This window comes from Anguilla rostrata, chromosome 13, assembly GCF_018555375.3.
Source record: "Anguilla rostrata isolate EN2019 chromosome 13, ASM1855537v3, whole genome shotgun sequence".
Lineage (NCBI taxonomy): Eukaryota > Metazoa > Chordata > Actinopteri > Anguilliformes > Anguillidae > Anguilla > Anguilla rostrata.
In genome coordinates, this window is record NC_057945.1 from 20,147,987 (window position 1) to 20,167,084 (window position 19,098).

Below are 19,098 nucleotides of genomic sequence, written 5' to 3' on the forward strand. Positions count from 1 at the left end.
TTTACTATACCCTGTTTCACCGTGATGTTTGTAGTAAGCTAAATGGTGAGTTTGGTGAGACTTGGAATTTATGGAAATTGAATGTTCTGATTGGTTGCATTGTACACAATGTTCTGCAATACACAGAAATGGCTGTTGTTCTAACGGAAATATTTACAGTATTCGATTTACCAATATCCCACTGTCATCTGTTTCAATGTTGGTGCTAACAACAAACCTGGTTTATACTTGAGTAATCTGTTTTATATGAAGCACACTGATTTAACCTGGGGGGTATTTTGCGAAGCTGGCTAAGAAAATCCGGGTTTACTGAAATGAACCTGACTTGATTTAGAGTTACATACCCTGGATCAGCTCAGTTTCACGAAGCTGGATTTCAGCTCAAGACAGCCAGGTTTGGCCATTGAAGTTTCGGGCGCATTCATGGAATATTTACACAGCCCGAGTAAGTGAATGTCCATGAAACATTTGGTTATAGTAAAATGGCAAAATAACGTGCAATTTTTACAGCAGATAAGCAGGAACTCATTATGGAGTTTTATGAAGACTACAAATCTATAATTGCAAAAAGGAACACAACAGTAATTAATAAAGCGAGGGACACAGCCTGGGAATCGATTGCCCAGCACATAAATGCGTAGGTAGTCCAGTTGCAAAATCAGTGCTGTGCTTTGCATCTCCTCAATTTAAAAAAAGTATTCTGATAGTATTTTTGTTGTGTATTTAAATGTTTTAATAATATGACAACATAAAACGGAAATACTTGACAAAAAAGGTCTGTAATGTGTTGTTTGTAAGCCAGTGGTCCATCCAATGGCCAGCTTGAACTACGTTCGCCAACTCCCAGCCCCAATGCATATGTGGCATGTAGTCAAGCTTGCTTCGTGAAACAGAAGTTATCGGAAAACCTATAAAAACGTACTGATAGAAAAATCAAATTTACCGCTTAAGAACGCTTTGTGAAATACCCCCCCCCCCCTTTTTTTTTGCATCAGTTTGTGATGGTTTATATCTTTTTGTACTGGAATATTCTGGTGCAATCAATACTTCTGACAACACACAAGCAGTCATGCTTAACACCTTTCCTGTCAGACTGTTACTGTATACTGCAAAAAAAAAACACAATAAATGAAACACGGTAATAAGTCTTCATTGGGAGAATAAACATAATGTGTAAACAGTGTCTGCCTTTACCAAAACGGGTGTCTGAATTCTGTCCTCACAAACCTGTCAAAACTCACAATCCTTTTCTTTAGGGACAGTTTGATACTAGCACTAGCGCTGTGAACAACCAACTGGGCATTGGGTTTGCACTGTGGTGAGAAGTTATGCGTTTCTCACGCTGAGCGCAGGGTCTTCACAAGCCTCTGCCTATCTTTTCTCACCTCTTGGCTCTCTCTTGGTTGGTCTTAAGTGCTGTGCAGTTCTAACAGGCTCTGAATTCACTTTTAAGATGAGGGTCTGGTCCTGGGAACAGAAGGCTAGCCAGGTTGGAGTGAGTGTGCAGCCGTGGGTTACCGTGTGCTGAGCCCCCCTGATTAAACCTCTCAGCTTGGATTCTCAGAGAGGCAGAGAGTCCACTGCAGACAGAGGTAATGTATTTGCAGAGTCTGCTGGCGTTCATTGTTACTCACTTGGCTTCTTGGGTCTGAATTTGTTGCTGATTTTAAAATGAAAACAAGAAGCAGATGACTGTGCTCCTCTCTTCTTATTATTTGTGGCTCTGGAAACATTGTTATCCCTTGAACAGTCATGCAAATAAATAATTTATATTGGGAGGGGGAGTGAGAGAGAGAGTGAGAGAGGTATGTAGCCCTTACTTCAGGAAGCTCTAGTTAAAGGTCACTTCCTGTGACAGCAATGATACATATCAATGAACTTTGTGTAGTTAACAAACCTTCACATCCTGCAGTAGGCCGAACACTTTTTTTCTGGTCCTTATAGAAAGATATTTTACACTTCTCTTTCTTTCTCTGGAGCACATTTCCTGCAGGGGGATATTGAGATCACAGTTTTACAGCACCACCCTAAAACTTGAAACCCTGAAAAAACCCTGAAACTAAGCTGGCATGCATGTTCTGTGGGTGTTGTCACATCATAATCAGTAGTGTATTACCACAGTGTCACAGATCGCTGTGTGTAAACTTACTGAATCATCATTTAATTGCATAATGTTTTGGAAGGCCTACTCCCATAGCCGGCAGGGGGAGACGGATACTGCCCTCTGGTGTATGTAACAGATAGCTGCAGCTGAAGGTGGTGAGAAGTGGAGATGGTGGACAAACTGCTGCTTCTGAAGGTTTCTCCCTTCAAGCACAAGGCAACTAAGCCCAATAAAACAAAATTCCTGAACTGCTTTGATGGGAGTGATATGTCACATCCTTTTATAAAGTAACTTTTGACTCCAGACATTTTTCACTTTTACAATGACTCTTTAACATACGTACCATAGATATTTTTCATATTAGAAATGAAATACAGAATTAATTCTTCCAACCATATCCAAGCACTGCCTTGCACTACGAGGAAAATTGGTTGCATGGGAAGACACTTTTCTCCAAATTGCTTACAGACACAATTCCATTGAGATATGTCCCTCCCTGCCCTATTGAAGCAGTCTATGGGACAGGGGTATGCAAAAAGGGCTGATGCATTTCAGGGTTTCATGCCAAATTCTATTCTTAATGATTAATTATTAAGTCCAATCATACTCTGTCTCTGTCTGATTGTTTTAAGCTCATAAGCTATGTTGAAGACTACAGGTGTACCTTTGGTGAAAATGTTTGACTGTGGTCCAGTACAGAAGTGGCCCAGTGCTGAGGCATACAGCTCTTTGTGAAACTAAACTGGCATATTCTGTTGGACCCAAATGACAAAATGAATACTTCAGCCCTGCATGTGCTGGAGGTTAACAGAAATGTTACCAGAAAGCATGTACAATATACAGTACATGTGCACACACACACACACATGGGATTTCACCCTGAATTCTATTTTACTTTCACAGTGTATAATGCGTTCATGTCCACTGCTGTCTGGCTGTAAGTAAGTGTTTGCTATTTGAGTTTCCACTTGACAGACAACACTGTAAGACATTGAGGCAGAGTAATCTCTTTATTTGATGGGATTTCAGGAGCAGAAAGAAACCGCCCAGGACCCTTCTCTACCAGAAGAGAGGCCTTACTGTCACAGACTAACACAAAAACAAATATAACCGCCCTAAATCTCATTGTTATTACTGTCTACAGGGAATGCAATGGCCTAGCCCTGTTCAGAATATACTGATTCATCAATTCAGAGTGATAATAACAATTGTAGCCTTAGGTAGGTATTATATAGTAAGAGGTAAATTATGTTTTAGATCAACTACAATGAACTGTCAATAACTGCCTTGTCTGAACCATCAGTCGTTTCCTCCCCAAAGCAAAATAAAATGATTGGCCCCTGCCCATTCCTGATTCCAAACCTCACTCTCCCATCATTGCTATTATATACACTGGGATATGAAGCTGAAGGCAACTTTCTACTTTTGGGTGAGTGAAAAAGAGTCTTATTCTGTCAGGGAGCTGTACTGTACCAAGTCGGGAGCAGGGGCCACATCCATTTCAGGAGTCCTGCTTGGCAGAGAATGGGAGGAGCCAGCAGGGAGCTGCATCAATCAGTCCCCCATGTGAAATAATAGTATGCTGAAGTATACCTAAAGTAGACTATTTTACACTTTAAAATACTTTAAGTATAAAATAGTGTACTTGAGGTATACTTCAGTATAATATTTTTTCACATGGGTGGGGACAGTGTGACCATGCTGGAGACCCAGGAGAGGCAATGTGGAGCCCAATTGCCCTCAAGAGTGTCAGCTTACTGTGATATAATGCAGCCTCTTATGTAATAATGCTGGATGTAATTCTGAGTCCCTCAGTGGCCTATCCTACAATCAACCCTTACCCCTTAGGGCATGCACCTCTGTCTCCATCAAGGGTTCCCCTGTTCCAAGCTGTAATTCTGGTCTCTGACTGGGCTGGATGTACTGCATGATGAAATTGAATGTGATGTTCAGGGACAGAACCGTGACTCCACACAGGGCTATCTCTGGAAAGGTACCGGCATGTGAAGGTGACACCCGTCCCCTTGTCTGTGCGCCTCTAGTAGGTGTTTACAGAGGAAACCTGGTGAAAAAATGCAAATAGGAAACTTTGGGAGTATCAGGCTCATAGTGCTATAAGGTTATGTACTGCCTGCAGTACTGTAAAGTTATGAGCAGCCTGAACAGGCTCACAGTAAGCTACTGTAAGGTTATGAGCAGCGGGGTCTGGCACGTGGTCCTGCAAGGTTATTAGCAGCCTTGTCAGACTCGTAGTTGCCTTAAAGTTATCAGACAAATGAAGTTACCCTTTTATACAAACGATGTGACTGTCTGCATGTAGTCTGAATGTATTTGCAGAATCTATTTAAGAAATTTTCTTAACTCCTTTATCTATGTACGAATATATTTTCTTTTTTATTTTATTGAGGCGGGTGAAATACGTATAACTATGTGCATTCTCAGCTTTTTTGGATTCCCTAATTCCCTAATTTTACTGAAATAGTGTTGACCATGATGAAAAAGGGGAGGTGTCTGTTTATATTTTGTATATGTACATACACATACATTTCAATTCTGTAGCTTTTTCTTTTATTATTTAGAGCTCTTTACTGAAAATATGTCGTCCAATACATGCCACAGTGTTACCAGTCAACAGAAAAAAGAATGCAATTTTTTTAAAACAATGTAGCCGAGAACCCCTAAGCAGCCAATCCCCTCTGTCCTATCCAAATACGTTGGAGTGGGCGGGGACAGGGGCTCACGCCGGGTAAAACGCTTTCGTTGTCTTATTTCTCTTTCACTCGAGAATGGCAGCTGATGCCTGCGGTTCCCACCGTGCGGCAGGCAATAGCTCGAGCACCAAACCACATAAAGAGCACCTGCGGAAAAGTAAGGATTCGCGCCGGAGACAGGCAGCTCTCCTCTTTCTCAACAATATCTCCCTTGACGGACGGCCGACGTATAACCTGAGCAATGGCAACGCCGTCCAAAGAGGGACCACATTTAACGGTCTGGACGCTGGGGCGCCGGTGGTCGGACAGCCACTGTTGTCGACGAGCAGTTACGGAACCTTCCCCGGTCTGTCAACGTCCGCGTCTGGGGGCGTCGTTACTCCTGCGCCGAGGACCGGGGTCGGCAGTGGTCCTCCTGTCCTAGTCCTCCCCACTGGTTCTGGCTTTACTGCTAGCGGGGTCAGCGAGCGGTTCCTGGAGGGGGTAAAGGCTGACCCGCTGGCGTCCCAAGCTAGTCTACTCTCCCCGGCTGCAGCGCCCCAGCTTGTCCCGCTGCTATCAACCTGTAAATCCCCGACCCTGCTCTCGGTACAGAGCTTTAATTCTGTGAATCTGGAGTCCCGACAAAGGTAAGTCACGAAAAAGGAGACATGATGGTTGCATTTCTCCTTTGCCTAGCTCACCGCTTGACGTGATCTGGGGATTTTCAACCGTAAATATTACGTTGGCGTGATGCAGCGTTCCTTTGTGCCGTTTGCCAACGTGCGGGGTCAAGGCAACTGGAAAGTAAATAGCTATATCGTTACATTGAAGCTGTAGTGGGCTGGCTGTTTACCTTATCTCGAGATAATTTTTGGTTATTCTGTTCTCTAAGTTACAATGTTTTTCGGCTCCACACTGGAAAAACGTGGTAGTTCAAAGCCAGCTAACGTTTCCTGTATGGTTGACGTAAACGAGCAGAATAGAAATGTCCACTTCCGCATCTAGGGTTAGACTACCGTAGTTACAAAGTCTGAGTATTTTTTTTTATGTTCATGAAAACAATCTGTTCTTCCGTTGGGAAACTTTCGTAGACATATCCTGTCAGTGGAATTGAATTCACTTTTACTGCAACGACAGTCATAGTTGAAATAAAATGTACCATTCGGAGGCTAATGGGAGGGACCACTACTAACCTGTAGCATTACTAACCTGCTAGTTTTTTTGTTCAAGATATATTACATTCGAGAACTCGTAACAGATTAGAACGACCAGACAGTAATTCAACCCGAGTTTGCCTTGGAGGCTGAATTGTTTTATGAGCTTATGTAACTTTGCTCCTCTGGCGGACTTCAGGGGCCTGTATCACGAAACAGGATTACTGAGTTAGATGGTTAAGTGTCGTGAGTAAAACCTGGATCCCTCCCAAAAGTAAAAACGGCTGTTTGGGGTTTTGCTCAGTGCAGTTACTGTATCCATCTAACTCAGTAATCCTGCTTTGTACGGCCCCTGGTTCCAGAGCTGAGGTACACTAAAAGGTTGGAGAACATGGATGCGCTCAACACTAACTAACGACGAGTAAATAATTAAGACTAGCATTAATCATACAAACTTTAGTAATAATAAGAATATTGTTGTCTAAACAACTACTTTATGTTTTAAAACAAAACATTTTTGTTTATCTGGATATTTATTGGAGGAGTTCAGGTAACAGTACTATAAACATGGTTTAGTATCCCACATGGGATTTGAATTTGCAACCTAATTTGCATCCAGACCATTACCCTACATTTCCATCTAGCTATGAAATGTTTTCAGTGCCAGACATGAAGTACTTCAGCCAGACCTGAACATGCTATATTGTATAACAGAAAACAGGAAATTAAACCTGCACAACAGTTGGATTTGAACTTTGGAACAGGTCCAGTGACAACAGCTAAACCATACTGCCACCCACAAAGCATTATGTAAATTGTAATATGTGATCACTATCTGACTGCCATCATACAGTAGCAGCATTGACACGCTAACAGTGACAGCACAGGTGCTATCAGACTACCAGATACTCCACTCCATATTCTTAACATTGAAAGTTCAGTTTCATTGCGTTTGATGCTGAAATGTTCCAAGTTGAGTCCTGTTGTTGCACCTGTCAGCTTTAGTTTCATTGCATTGCTCACAGAGGTCTTCCAGTCAGCCCACTAGCCCCTTCCAACACTCTCAAAGTGTGTGTTTACTAAAGCAGGATTCTTCTGCAAGGTTCTCCTGTGCTTACAGAAGGGAAGGGTTCTGGAGCCTATGGGAATCCCCAGTGTCAGGAGTGTTGAACTCCAGTCCGGGAGGGTCACAGTGTCTGCAGGTTTTTGGGGTCTCTTTTAGGCAACAGCCAATGTAGCCTTATAGACATCGGATGTGAACTGGGTGTCTGACACTACTCCCCTATGTCCTTCACATGACCTACAGCTCCAATCCATTTTGTCTGTCTTACGGTCAGAGATTCACATCACTGTAACCTACATCATTCCCAAACTTAGGCTCACATTGAGATCCTGTATATGTTGTATAAAGTCAGCCATCTTAAGGTTAAGGAAGGCATATTTCTTACTTTCTGTAGCTAAAGTAAGGCATTGCTGAATCTGAGGCCAAAAATGCCTATACCCTCAGGTTATATATACTGTCGGGCATGCCATGTGCAGGGCTCGATACTAACGTTTTTTCATTGTGGTCCCGGGAAACGTCCCAAAAAACAATTTTGAGCAACCAGAAAATGTGGACCGTCCCAAATTGAAAAAGTTGAATTGGCGGAGGGGGGCTATGTATAAAAAGTGAAAAAGTGCTGTAATTTCTACATGGTGAAACTAAAATTTAATAAAATACTTTTTAATAAAAGCTGAGAATCCGCAAATTAGCCACATGTGAATTGTTTGATTACAAATCTAAAATTGTGAAGTACAGCAAAATGAGTGCCATGCAATAAGGCTGTTTTGGTGCTTGCCTTACTGGCTATGCTAATTTGCAGAATACTTTTGGGGTTACCACTGTCAAATTTTTTTGTTAGTAGGCTTTTAAATAGTTTTGAATCTTCTTCAGATTTAGAAATGGCTGACTCTGGGCATCACTGTCCAATAAGGATGTAACGATGCAGTCAGCTCACGTTTCTGTATAATACACAATACAGGGTTCCCGAATGGAGAATGCGTTTGTAAATATTACCGTTGTCCTAAACACTGTTATAGACACATCTACTGAAAGGATTGCTCTTCAGATAGCACAACATGTGGCATGAGCTTGGAATGATTGCTGTGCAATGATGGTTGGGTGCAATGGCTGGTGTTGCGGGCAATTCAATTTGTTATCGTAGAATTTTCGCACCTCCATTGCGTACTGTCTGTCAGTGTCAGCTATTGGCGAGTGAGAGGGGGTGGGAGCTCAGTCGGCTCAGTCTGAGTAATGTGACAAACGAGGATGGAAACCAAAAAAACTTTTTCCTCTGCCATCCTGATGGCGTCCTGAGGATGATTTCTGATCCCAAACACATTTTTATCACCCCCAGGACCTGGGGAGTGCTTTTAGTCTCAAGCCCTGCATGTGTAGAATGTGGAGCAGGGCTTTTTGAGATCAGAAGGCTTGTTGGTTTGGATCTAGGGTGGGCTGCCTGCATGGCGGTGGTGTCTTTGAGAGAACACTTTAACCTGGCTAGTCTCAGTAAAATGCCAAGCGAAAGGAACTGTGTCATCTTTAATTGGGGGTGGGCATGTTGCACAATGGAGCAGAGACACAATGGAGACAAAATGATACTGCAACAAGCCTTGTAACTATGGCAACAGGCCATATGATGCAAGGACAACAAGCTGATACGAGAAGCGTTGCACTGATTGGCTATTGTTGCCTGTGGGCTAGATGGACGGCCAGTGCTTATGATTCAGTGGAATCAGTTGATTCGGGAACAGGTGAGTTTTTGCTGGGGTGCACAAGTGATTACATGCACTTGAATTTCGCCCAAGGTCACTTAACATTTAAATCTTCTTCAAGGTCATTGTCTTATAGCTCTGCTGAGTTAATCTGTGTCTCTCACCCCTCTCTCCCCCTCTGTCAGTCTCTCATACTCTCTCTTCCCTCTTATGTGAATGTCTCAGTCTGTTACAGGGGATTAAGCCACACTCAGGAAGAGATGAAGGTTAATTCCATTTTGTAAATTGTTTTTGGGCGAGTAACAGTTTGGTTAACTGTGGCCTTTTAGAGCCAACAGTTTCATGGGTTTTAGGGTAGAAAGAGAAAATACAAGTTTGTGCAAGACACAAAATCTGCGTTACATGTCTGTTCAGCACAGTGCTTTCCTGTTTCTGTTCCCCATCTACGTTCTGTGTGTTCACAGTCAGCTTTTGCAATGCCTTTCAACAACTTCAAAGCGCAGTTCAGCTCTACTGCAGTGATTTGTGGGTTCAACAGCGTGATGTGAAGGGAGTTTATTGCTCTTATTGCAGTGTAACGATGCCTTCACTCACAAAAACATAAATGAAAGTGAAAGAGGTGCTGATGCTTTGCGGCAGGAAGTGCAAAACAAGTCTAACTTGAATGATATGAAGAGGCTTCAGATTTGAGGCATAATGTCAACAATAACGTAATTAAGATGGCATATGTATCGCTATTCACTAATTTATCTGTCACACTCTTAATGATTTTTCTAATTGACTGAAATGCAACTAAAGAATAAATCGAGCATTTGAAGCACAAATTTCCTGCAAATATTTATTATATTTATATTTAGCTTTTATTCTTTGTTTTTTTAAATGTAGAATTTCATAGAATTTGGAGGGGAGATGGGGAGTGAAGAGAAGCTGTGGTTTGAGGGGAGGCAGAGAGGGGTCAGAGTGAAGAGCCATGGGGCGTATTTCACGAAGAAGGATTACTGAAGTTAGCTGGATAACTGCTCTGAGTAAAACCCAGAACAGCTCTTTTTACTTCAGTCCATGTTCCAGATCTGAGAGCGTTCCGGGTTTTACTCTGTGCAGTTATCCAGCTAACTCGGTAATCCCGCTTCGTGAAACACGGGCCCGGTTTGAGGGGAGAGGGCGTGCAGGGGATGAGGAATTACTTTCTGTTACTTAAATTAGTATCATTTGTAATATGTGTCTTATTTCTGTTGTAGTATGTTGTGTTTGTAGGGTACTCTTTGTAGACAGACAATTTTGAATCTATACATATTTCAGTATTTAATCTCAGGAGAACATTTGACTGACAAATGATTCAGGTTTTATGAAAATAGAGAGAGAGAGAGAGAGAAAGATGAACATGTGTAATTGCACAGAATCTTCCTGTGCAAGTAAGCTCAGGTTGCAGGAATGCTTATGCATGTCATTGGTACCTTTGTGTCCTGTGATAGCAGGTTGTAAGCAGCAGTAGATGCAGACAGTCCCCAATGCGAGCTGTTTGAGGGGGAATGGGTTCTAAAGACCCACCAGATACTTGGCTTTATAGTTCTAACATTTTAAGTTCTCACCGCCATTGAGGCCAAGACGTTCAGGTTTGATGCGTCTTAAATGCATTTAGGGTTGAGGCCAAGTAAAATTCTGTGGGATTGCTCATTCTGTACTGTAGTGTAGTACCGGAAACTCCTTTTGCCAACCACAACTATATTTAAGAAACAGATATGATGAAAGGAACACAGGAGTTGAACATCCGTTGAGTCCAAACATGCTGTGACTTTCTGAGAAACAATGAGTGCATGAATAAATATTTCTTGCTGTGTGCCAGAGAGGGCCTGTAGTGCAGGGTAAAGTGTGCTTTTGAAATTTCTCATTAGTAATTGAGAATACTCGCCCTCACTTGCCCTTTGTGTGAATCACTGGGGCCCTCATCCCTCCACTCAGGCTTGGGTCAGGTTACTTAGGGCCTGCACTGTCAGAGTTTCAGCTGGGCATATGTTTAAACTATTCAGGTTGGGTGCCATGCTCAAGGGTACAACAAGTGTCTTACCTAGGAATCAAACCTGCAACCTCAATTCCCTAGCCATTATACTACAGTACACTGCCATGTTTTCTGTGGATATCTCAATTGGTTCAGCACTATGTACAATCTAACTGACTGATGGGCTGATTGATTGGTTCATTGTTTGGTTTCTTGACTGTTTGATTGAAGGGTAGATTGAGTTATTCACTAGTAGTTTGGTTGATTGGATGACTGGTCAGCTGGTTTGTGAGTTTACTGACTGATGTGTTCATGACTGGATTGATTGACAGTTGTGTCCTCCTTATTTTGGAACAGGTTGCGCAATCAGTCCGGCTCTTCTGTGCCAAAAGGGGGTCATAAGGTCCATTTCATCAAAAACATGAGGCAATACGACACGCGGGGCAGCAGGTAAGCACTGCTGCACACTTTGGCACCCCAACACTACAGAACACTATTACACACAGTAGCAACCCAAATCATCTGTACACTAACACCCAACGCAGTAACCCAATACTACTGAGTGCCATTAGACAACCCAGTAACCCCACAGTACCTCAGCAACTCAACACTAATAACGACTAAATAACCAAAACCCAGCACTACTGAGCACCCATACACACTTCAGGAAGCCTATACTATTTAATACTGATACATACTGCACAGAATGGACCCTGTGGACCCAACACAAATGCCCAACCCAGTGACCCAACACTACTGGCTAATAATACGTACCTAAGCGACCAACTACTACCAGTCCAGTTTGGTATTGTCTAATCTGGGAGGAAGTGTAGTTTTAGGCTGATCCGTGTGTGTGTGTGTCTCTGTGTGTTTCAGGATTGTGCTGATCTGTGCCAAGAGGTCCCTGTGTGCTGCTTTCTCTATCCTGCCCTATGGGGAGAGCTTTTACCTCAGGTACTGTACAGCCTCTGCAGTGACATCACCCGCAGTGACATCATTGCTGTAACTTATGCCATGATGCAGAAATGATGTTTCCACATGCTTCAAACGAACTGCTTTTTCAGGACGTCGTAGAGCGTTGGAAACTCCTTTCCAACATTCGAGTAGGGGAGGTCTGCGTCCGAATTCTTTTTGTAACTTTCAGAAACTGACATTCCAAACCCGACGCCTACTTTCCACAGCAATTGACCAGGTGTGCAGGCATGCAATGGGCAGGGTTTCAGGTGGTCTGAAAATGATCCGATGTTGTTTGCTAACCACTAGTAAACATCAGAAGAAGCTGAACTACCCCGTTAAAAAAGAACCTTTCAAGAAAAACTGTCGGTGTTCGCCAGTATGCGCATTTGTATGACTGTTCACGATCGCTCATTCCAACTGCTTATGTCATCTGTCTTTGGGCCCATTTCAGTCGTCCTCATAACACGTCCTCACCTCGCCGTTGGGCTCTACCCAACAGAGGAGGTTAGGAAAGCACACAAGGACGTGTTACGAGGACGACTGAAATGGGCCCAAGGACAGATAACGTAAGCAGTTTGAATGAGCCCGCAATTACTGTAAAAGCCCCACCTGCCGCTGTGAAATGACGTGGCTCCTCCATGGCATAGAAATGATAATGGGGGACTTAATTTGTGAGGAAAAAAAGCAGTGTGAAGCGTTGTGTGTCAGGAGGGTATGGTGCTGGTGGGTCAGTAATTGACCTTGCTAGTCTGTACAGCTGGATGTCTTATCATTTTCCGTTTTCCTTCACAAATAAATAGTCTCCCTCTCTCTCTCTGTATCTCTCTCTTTTTGTGTATCTCTATCTCTCTGTCTCTGTCTTTCCCCCCATCCACTCTCCATCTCTCTCTTTCCCTCTCAGTGACCCTAAACTGGATACCCAGAAGCAGAGACACTCTTCTGGGGGTGCCACAGCCACCCTGGACATGATCCCTGCCTTGGAGGGGGTGGAGCTGGGAGCGTATGGCAAGGTAAGGGGGCGGAGCTAGGGGTGTTGACTCACCCTACTTGAGTGACACTGATGGTGTTATGCAGGTCAGTGCAGCACTGCACTCCTCACCCTGTGACATTACAATCCCCTAGCAGGGCCTGCTACCCTCTTACCCTGCACTGCTCTACTAAATTTTAGAACTTTATTTATATCATTTTATTTTTGGATTTGTTTGTCATCATATAAATTAAAATCTGGTGGTTGTTGTTTTGTCATTCGTGTTTTTCATGAGGTCAGCTAATATGATTACGCAGAGCTCAAACACACACTGGCCAGCACGCACACAAACTGTTCTCTGTTTTTCAGTGATGGTCATGTTAGGCTGCTTAGGCATGGACCTTTGATGGAACTGTGTGTTTGTGTGTGTGCGTGCGTGTGTGCGTGCGCCTGTTGTCCCTCCAGACGGTCTCATATGCTGGGTTCCTATTCCCCACCAATGCCCTGGTGAAGCAGAAGAGCGTTCCGGTGGAAATGAGCATGGGAGCGACCCCTCTAACCCGCAGCAACATCCAGAGGAACTACACTGCCTCCCGTCTCAACAGCACCGCGGGACCTGATGCAGGTGAGAAAAATGAGCCATTTGTACTTTGTGGCATGTATAGCTAATTCTGAAATAATGTGCCCTTAGGGTAAATGGTCCTGCGGTAGATATTAAAAGTGTTATAAGTGTCAAGTTAAGGTCCTTAAATGGCTCCTTGCAATTCAGTTGGAGTTGGACCTGTGGTTGGAATTAGAACCAGCACATACAGGGTCCCCCTGGACCGATTTTGGGAACACTATCCCAAGAGGTCAGAAATGTGGTTGTGGTTTTGCAGCAGTGACGCTCTCTGTGACCTCCAGGTGTGGAGGACCTGACGGACTACGACCCAAACTTGCTGAGTGACCCTCAGTGGCCCTGTGGGAAACACAAGCGAGTGCTGATCTTCGCCTCCTACATGGTGAGGATGCCAGCACCTGACATTAAAACACCAGTGCCCCAGCACTGTAAAGGGAATGGGGTGTTGGAAGGTAGAAAGGTGTACAAGACACACCCCTGTGCATGCATGTGTGTGTGTGTGTGTGGGGGGGGGGGCTTGTTTGTGTGTAGTTTTGTGTGTGTGTGTGTGTGTGGGTTTGTGTGTATGCTGTAAAAGTTCACACACACCCTCTGGCCTCTCTCAGACCACTGTGATCGAGTACGTCAAGCCGTCTGATCTGAAGAAAGACATGAACGAGACCTTCAGGGAGAAGTTTCCCCACATCAAGCTGACTCTGAGCAAAATCAGGAGGTAAAGGAGAGCGCTCTTCATAAACACTGTGTCTGTCTGCTGGTGTAAAATTAACTGTGTATAACTGTGAGAGACTTTATAAACTATGTGCGTCCCTGTAAGGTGTGCATCTGTTGGCGTGCACACAGGCGTGTGTGTGTGTGCGCGCGTGCGTGCATGCATGTTAAAACCCAGTGCGTCTCCCCTGCTCTGCAGTCTGAAGCGGGAGATGCGGGCGGCGAGCGAGGACTGTGGTCTGCAGCCGGTCACCGTGGCGATGGCCTACGTGTACTTTGAGAAGCTGGTGCTACAGGGACGGCTCAACAAGCAGAACCGCAAGCTGGTCGCGGCGGCCTGTGTAGTGCTGGCTGCCAAGATCAGCAGCGACCTCCGCAAGCAGGAGGTGAAACAGCTCATTGATGTGAGTACAGCTACTGAATGATCAGCCTACTCTTTACCCTTTTGTTATCATTAATTTTTACTGTAGCATTGGCTAGTCACTCATCTTTCCTTCATTCTGCAGAAACTGGAGGAGCGTTTCAGGATCAGCCGGCGGGAGCTGCTCCCACTTGAGTTCACTGTGCTGGTTGCCCTGGAGATGGCGCTCTACCTGCCGGAGAGCAAGGTCATGCCACACTACCGCCGTCTGGCACAACAGCCCTGAACCACGCCCATCAGAACTCCCCTGAAACCCTGGAACATGCTTGCATACACAACCACTCGAGCGAAATGATGATGATATTATCATTTCTAAGATGCTTTGTGATGGCAAAGCAGGTTACCAGGACTACCCTAAGGGGTGGAGCCATCTTGCATCAGCAGTTTGCTCTACTTTTGGTTATTTGATTCAATGATTGACAACGCTTGGATCCACCCCATCGTGGGAGTTGGTGAAGCCTGCAGTGCACAGAGGAGAGCTGAAGAGCTTTCAGGAAGCAGTTTATCAGCACCACGCCAGCATAGTGCCCCAGTGTGATCCAGTGCGCCCCATCCTTTGGCCTGTCCGTCTTCCAGACTCCACCTACTCACAATCACATCTCACATGGGTGCGCTCCTCTCACAAACTTCCGGCAAGGCACCGAAGCACATCTGCTCTTCTTCTGTGGTGGAGCCTTCTGTTCTTCCACATTATTCATTTTGTATTTGTTCTTCATTGTGATCTACAGGTGCAACTGTGTGTTTTGAAGATGTTTCAGAAGAACAGTCAGACTCGGGCATCTAAGCCCTATGTTCCACCCACATGCTTTCCTCCTTCAACAAAAAGGTTAATATTTCCTTTGTGTTTTTAGGTAAGGTGACCTTGGATCAGTTTCTGATCCCTGGTTGGTTGAAAGATGAGGTGTCCTTCATTTCCCTTTTCTTCCTCTTGTGAAAGATGCAGTGGCACAGGAGGCAGTTTCTCTGCTTTTAGAGTTTGTGAATGTTGTTTGAACCTTTTTTCTTATTTATCTTTTATTCTTGGATAGAGAAGAGATCTGAAATCCAAAGACATATCCACACATATAGCCCCTTTCACTATTTGTGGTATTTATTTTAAAACTAGCATTCTATTTGTGACTGAGTGAGTTGTTTCACTGTGGTTTTTATACCTGACTAATAGCAAGATTATTTCAGCATATGTTTTAGTGTATTTTTGATCAGGTGAGTAGAAGCACTGGTGTCATGAGAAATATGAAAGATTCTTGGTCTAAGTTAGAAGAGCAGTGTGTGGTTGGATTTTATTTTATATGCATAGATTGCTCTTCGAGATGTTGACCGGGTCTTTATGGGTGTTATTGTTATGTAGTGTAAAAAAGAAATTAAAAAAGCATTCCGGTGCTTGCTCAGGCCTGCTCTCTATGTTAGAGATGAAATTAATAGGCACGTTTCTGGTGCTGCCATGTCAAATTTTCTGTCCATCTCCTAGTGGTCCAGTTTCACCTGAAGAGCAGTGTGTGACAGTGTAGCCGTCTCTACACTTTCTGTAGAATTTCAGTTAGCGTGGGACATGGTGTTGTGCGAGTGGTCATTTTGAAGTGGTGAAATGTTGTGATGTTTTGTTATTCAGGAATGCTAGCGGAACATCGACACACACATGACTGGGTACAGCTTTGCATTCGGTCCGATGGGGACGCACGGAGCGCTGTTTTGTAGATCAGGATGTCCATGCTGATTGGTCAGTCCTAGAGATAAGGCATCATATGACTGTAGCGCACTGTGTAATCACAGCGTTGAGGGCTGTGGATGCCAGTATAAACATCTCTGTGTTCCTGAGCCTCTGTCATGTGCTGTGCTTTCTGTGTGTGTGACTAAACAGCTCCAGGGCTCCACACCTTCTGGTGTCATGTGTGATCTTGTTGAACATTTCTCCTTTGACTCACTCACAAAGAGATTTTTGGTCATGTGTTTTCTTGTTGACATTGTGTTATAAATCTAGAATAAGAGATGGTGTGTTTTGCACTTGCATATCTGTGCTGTCTTGGATTGGTATTCCTGGCCAGTGTACACTGTATGTGGTGTGGCCAAAAAGTTGTCACTGTTTGTAAAGTACAAAGGGAAAAGCATCATCTGGCCATTCGTTTTGTACTGAACAGACGGTGTCGTCTGTAGTTGTGCTAAAATGCAAAATGATGTGGCACGTCTTAAATGGTGAGACCAGCAATAGCAATCCTATTCATACAGAGAAAACTATGTGAAATGTCCTTATTTTAATGCCAACTGTCATCTTTTAAATTTTTTTGTTCTCAGGAAATATTTATCCTACACATTAAATTGAAAACTGTAGTTATGAGGGGTTTAATCTGTTTTTTTCCCCCAGTGCAGTGCTTCTCTTTGGGAAGCTGCATGTTCCTGTCTGTGGTGCAGTCTTTATGTTGTCTAGCGTGTTCTGCACAGGCCTCCATGGGATCGGCAGGATCTGCTGTAGCCTACCACTGGGGTTCCCAGACTGTCGGCTCAGACCCACTGGTGGGTCATGACTAGTGAGAGGGGTTGAAGTCACAAGTTATTGTACTCATTCCAAGGACATTGACACTAGTCAAATAAGGCACTTGCACCTGTCACATGCATTTTCCCTGCAGTTGTCTTGACATGCTAAGAAAGTGTTTTCCCATATTTCAACTTTTGTTTGCATTTCAATTAGGGGCGGTGCCACTGATAATGTTTGCTCATGAAACCCGGTTCAGAAAGTTTGGGAACCCCTGTCCTACAGTAACTCACTGGAGCTGTCCTGCAGCATCTCCAAACTGTTCTTTCCCCACCCACGTGTCCTGGTGTGAGTGTTGGAATGCTGTTGTTATGATATCTAGTCTGTGGAACACTCCCCCACCCTCCGGCCTGTGCACCTGGAAGTCTCCAGGACAACCGCAGCCACACACAAATCAATCTCTGGCCGGGGCACAAAACATGCTGGGAAAGACTGTCGGTGATCCCTCGATTTCTGAGAACTATTATACGTTATATTATGCACAAATGTGGCTTGGGGAGTCAAATAACTTAATCCCCCTCCTGATTTCATGGGAAGCCAGAATAAAAAAATGGCAACGTTGCACTCAAAACGGGTATGATATGCAGTGATTGACAAAATAGGTAAACATACAGAGGAAGGGAAAAAGCACAGTTGTTGTGGCTCTTGGCCTGATTTCAGTGTGCTTCATTGTGCCCTGACCACATAATTTGAGTTATCTTGCACAAAATGACAGACATGCACAGATGGGAAACTCTTTGCATGGAGCTACTGATCCCGTTCAGGTCTGATGGCCATTTTCTCACCCACCTTTCTCCTCGCAGGGGTCCAGGCCCAGGAACTGGCACTGGCGCAGTAGCCATCTTGCTTTTGTGTCCACTGTGATTTTCTTTCAATTTTCTTTCTTTCAGAGCATTTGCTACAGTATGTCCGTTCTGTGGTGGAGCAGGGAAAGCACGGCTCCATAGACTCACCAGATGCTCCGCTTTTATGTTCCTTCCATCCACTCTTCTTAACCACAGAATTTTCTGGTGCTATATTACAGTACAGAACTACCTTTGCAGTATTGTACTCAGTTATGCACTTTCACATTAAGAGCCTCAAAACTTGAATGTTTTGGCTTCATTTTGGTGGGGGGAGGAGAGACACAACTTTTTGTGTTAGCGACCTGTGGTGTATTTGGTGGGTGTATGGATTCTGTGGGGAAAGGTAGCACTGGGCCCCCACCATCAACGTCCCTTCCCCTCATTGCACAGCAGCAATATACTAGCAGTAGAATAGCACAGAATGTGAAGTAGGACAGCAATAATTCTGCAGTGGCACTTGGTAGAAATGTCAAAAAAGATTTTAAGACCCAGTGTGATATGGGGAAAAAACCGGTACTGATTCTTGTCTATGTTTTTGTGATTGGAAACCAGGTTTCTCCTATTTATTTGATTCTTCTCTTTCGTCTTTGCTTGTGTTTTTACATGAATTGTTTTATTTCGTCATGTTTCTGTTAGGCCCAATGATGATGCAATATGTGATTTTGTAGAATCTAGTCTATCTTTGACAGTTGTCACATTCGTTAATGTACTGATGTGGAAGAAAATCTATAATGGTTTGTTTTTTTCTGAAATGACAGGACAAATGATCAACTCAAATATATTTTCTGGCTGTCGACTACATGAGAATCTGTGTTTTATTTCAAACAAGGGAACCCAAATTTTATGTAAATTTCAAGATTAACAAACTGCTTTAATTTGTATACAGTAACTTAATTTATGTAATATTGCAGAACTGTCAAAATTATACATTATTAAACATTTATGCATTCATGTTTTGATAAATACAGAATATACTGATTTTGGGTATTTATTACATCCTGGTAGATTTGATTAGTTATTTCACAGTTGATTGATATGCAAGAGTGAAATTGGCTGTTGTAGAAGCGCTGCATTGTCGCCTTAGTCTTTACTCGTTAGAGTGTGAAGTCTGCAGAAAAATGGAGCAAACACTCTATACTGACATCAGGTTTTTTGTACAGTTGGCAGTGTGCAAAGAAGCTTGCCAGGTCTTGTAGTAGTGACAGAGTCCCTACGGGTCTCCAGGCTTGACACAGTACCGGATGCACAAGGGTGTAGGTACATGACAAACCTAGATTATGTAATTGTACATTCTGGCAAATTAGAGTTGTAAAACTTTATTGTTTCAGAGGACGTGATGTAATTATTGCACTG

The 19,098-nt window shown here is 43.6% G+C and overlaps 1 protein-coding gene across 1 annotated transcript; it reads left to right on the top strand.

The window, feature by feature from the left end:
- The first annotated feature begins 4,849 nt into the window (after positions 1-4,849).
- Positions 4,850-18,544, top strand: cables2a (Cdk5 and Abl enzyme substrate 2a). The gene is made up of 9 exons (XM_064304564.1): positions 4,850-5,444; positions 11,059-11,151; positions 11,578-11,655; positions 12,560-12,668; positions 13,091-13,250; positions 13,529-13,626; positions 13,850-13,956; positions 14,152-14,356; positions 14,459-18,544. The coding sequence occupies exons 1-9, from the start codon at positions 4,891-4,893 to the stop codon at positions 14,597-14,599; spliced, it is 1,545 nt and encodes a 514-aa protein (XP_064160634.1). The 5' UTR covers positions 4,850-4,890; the 3' UTR covers positions 14,600-18,544.
- Positions 18,545-19,098: the final 554 nt, after the last annotated feature.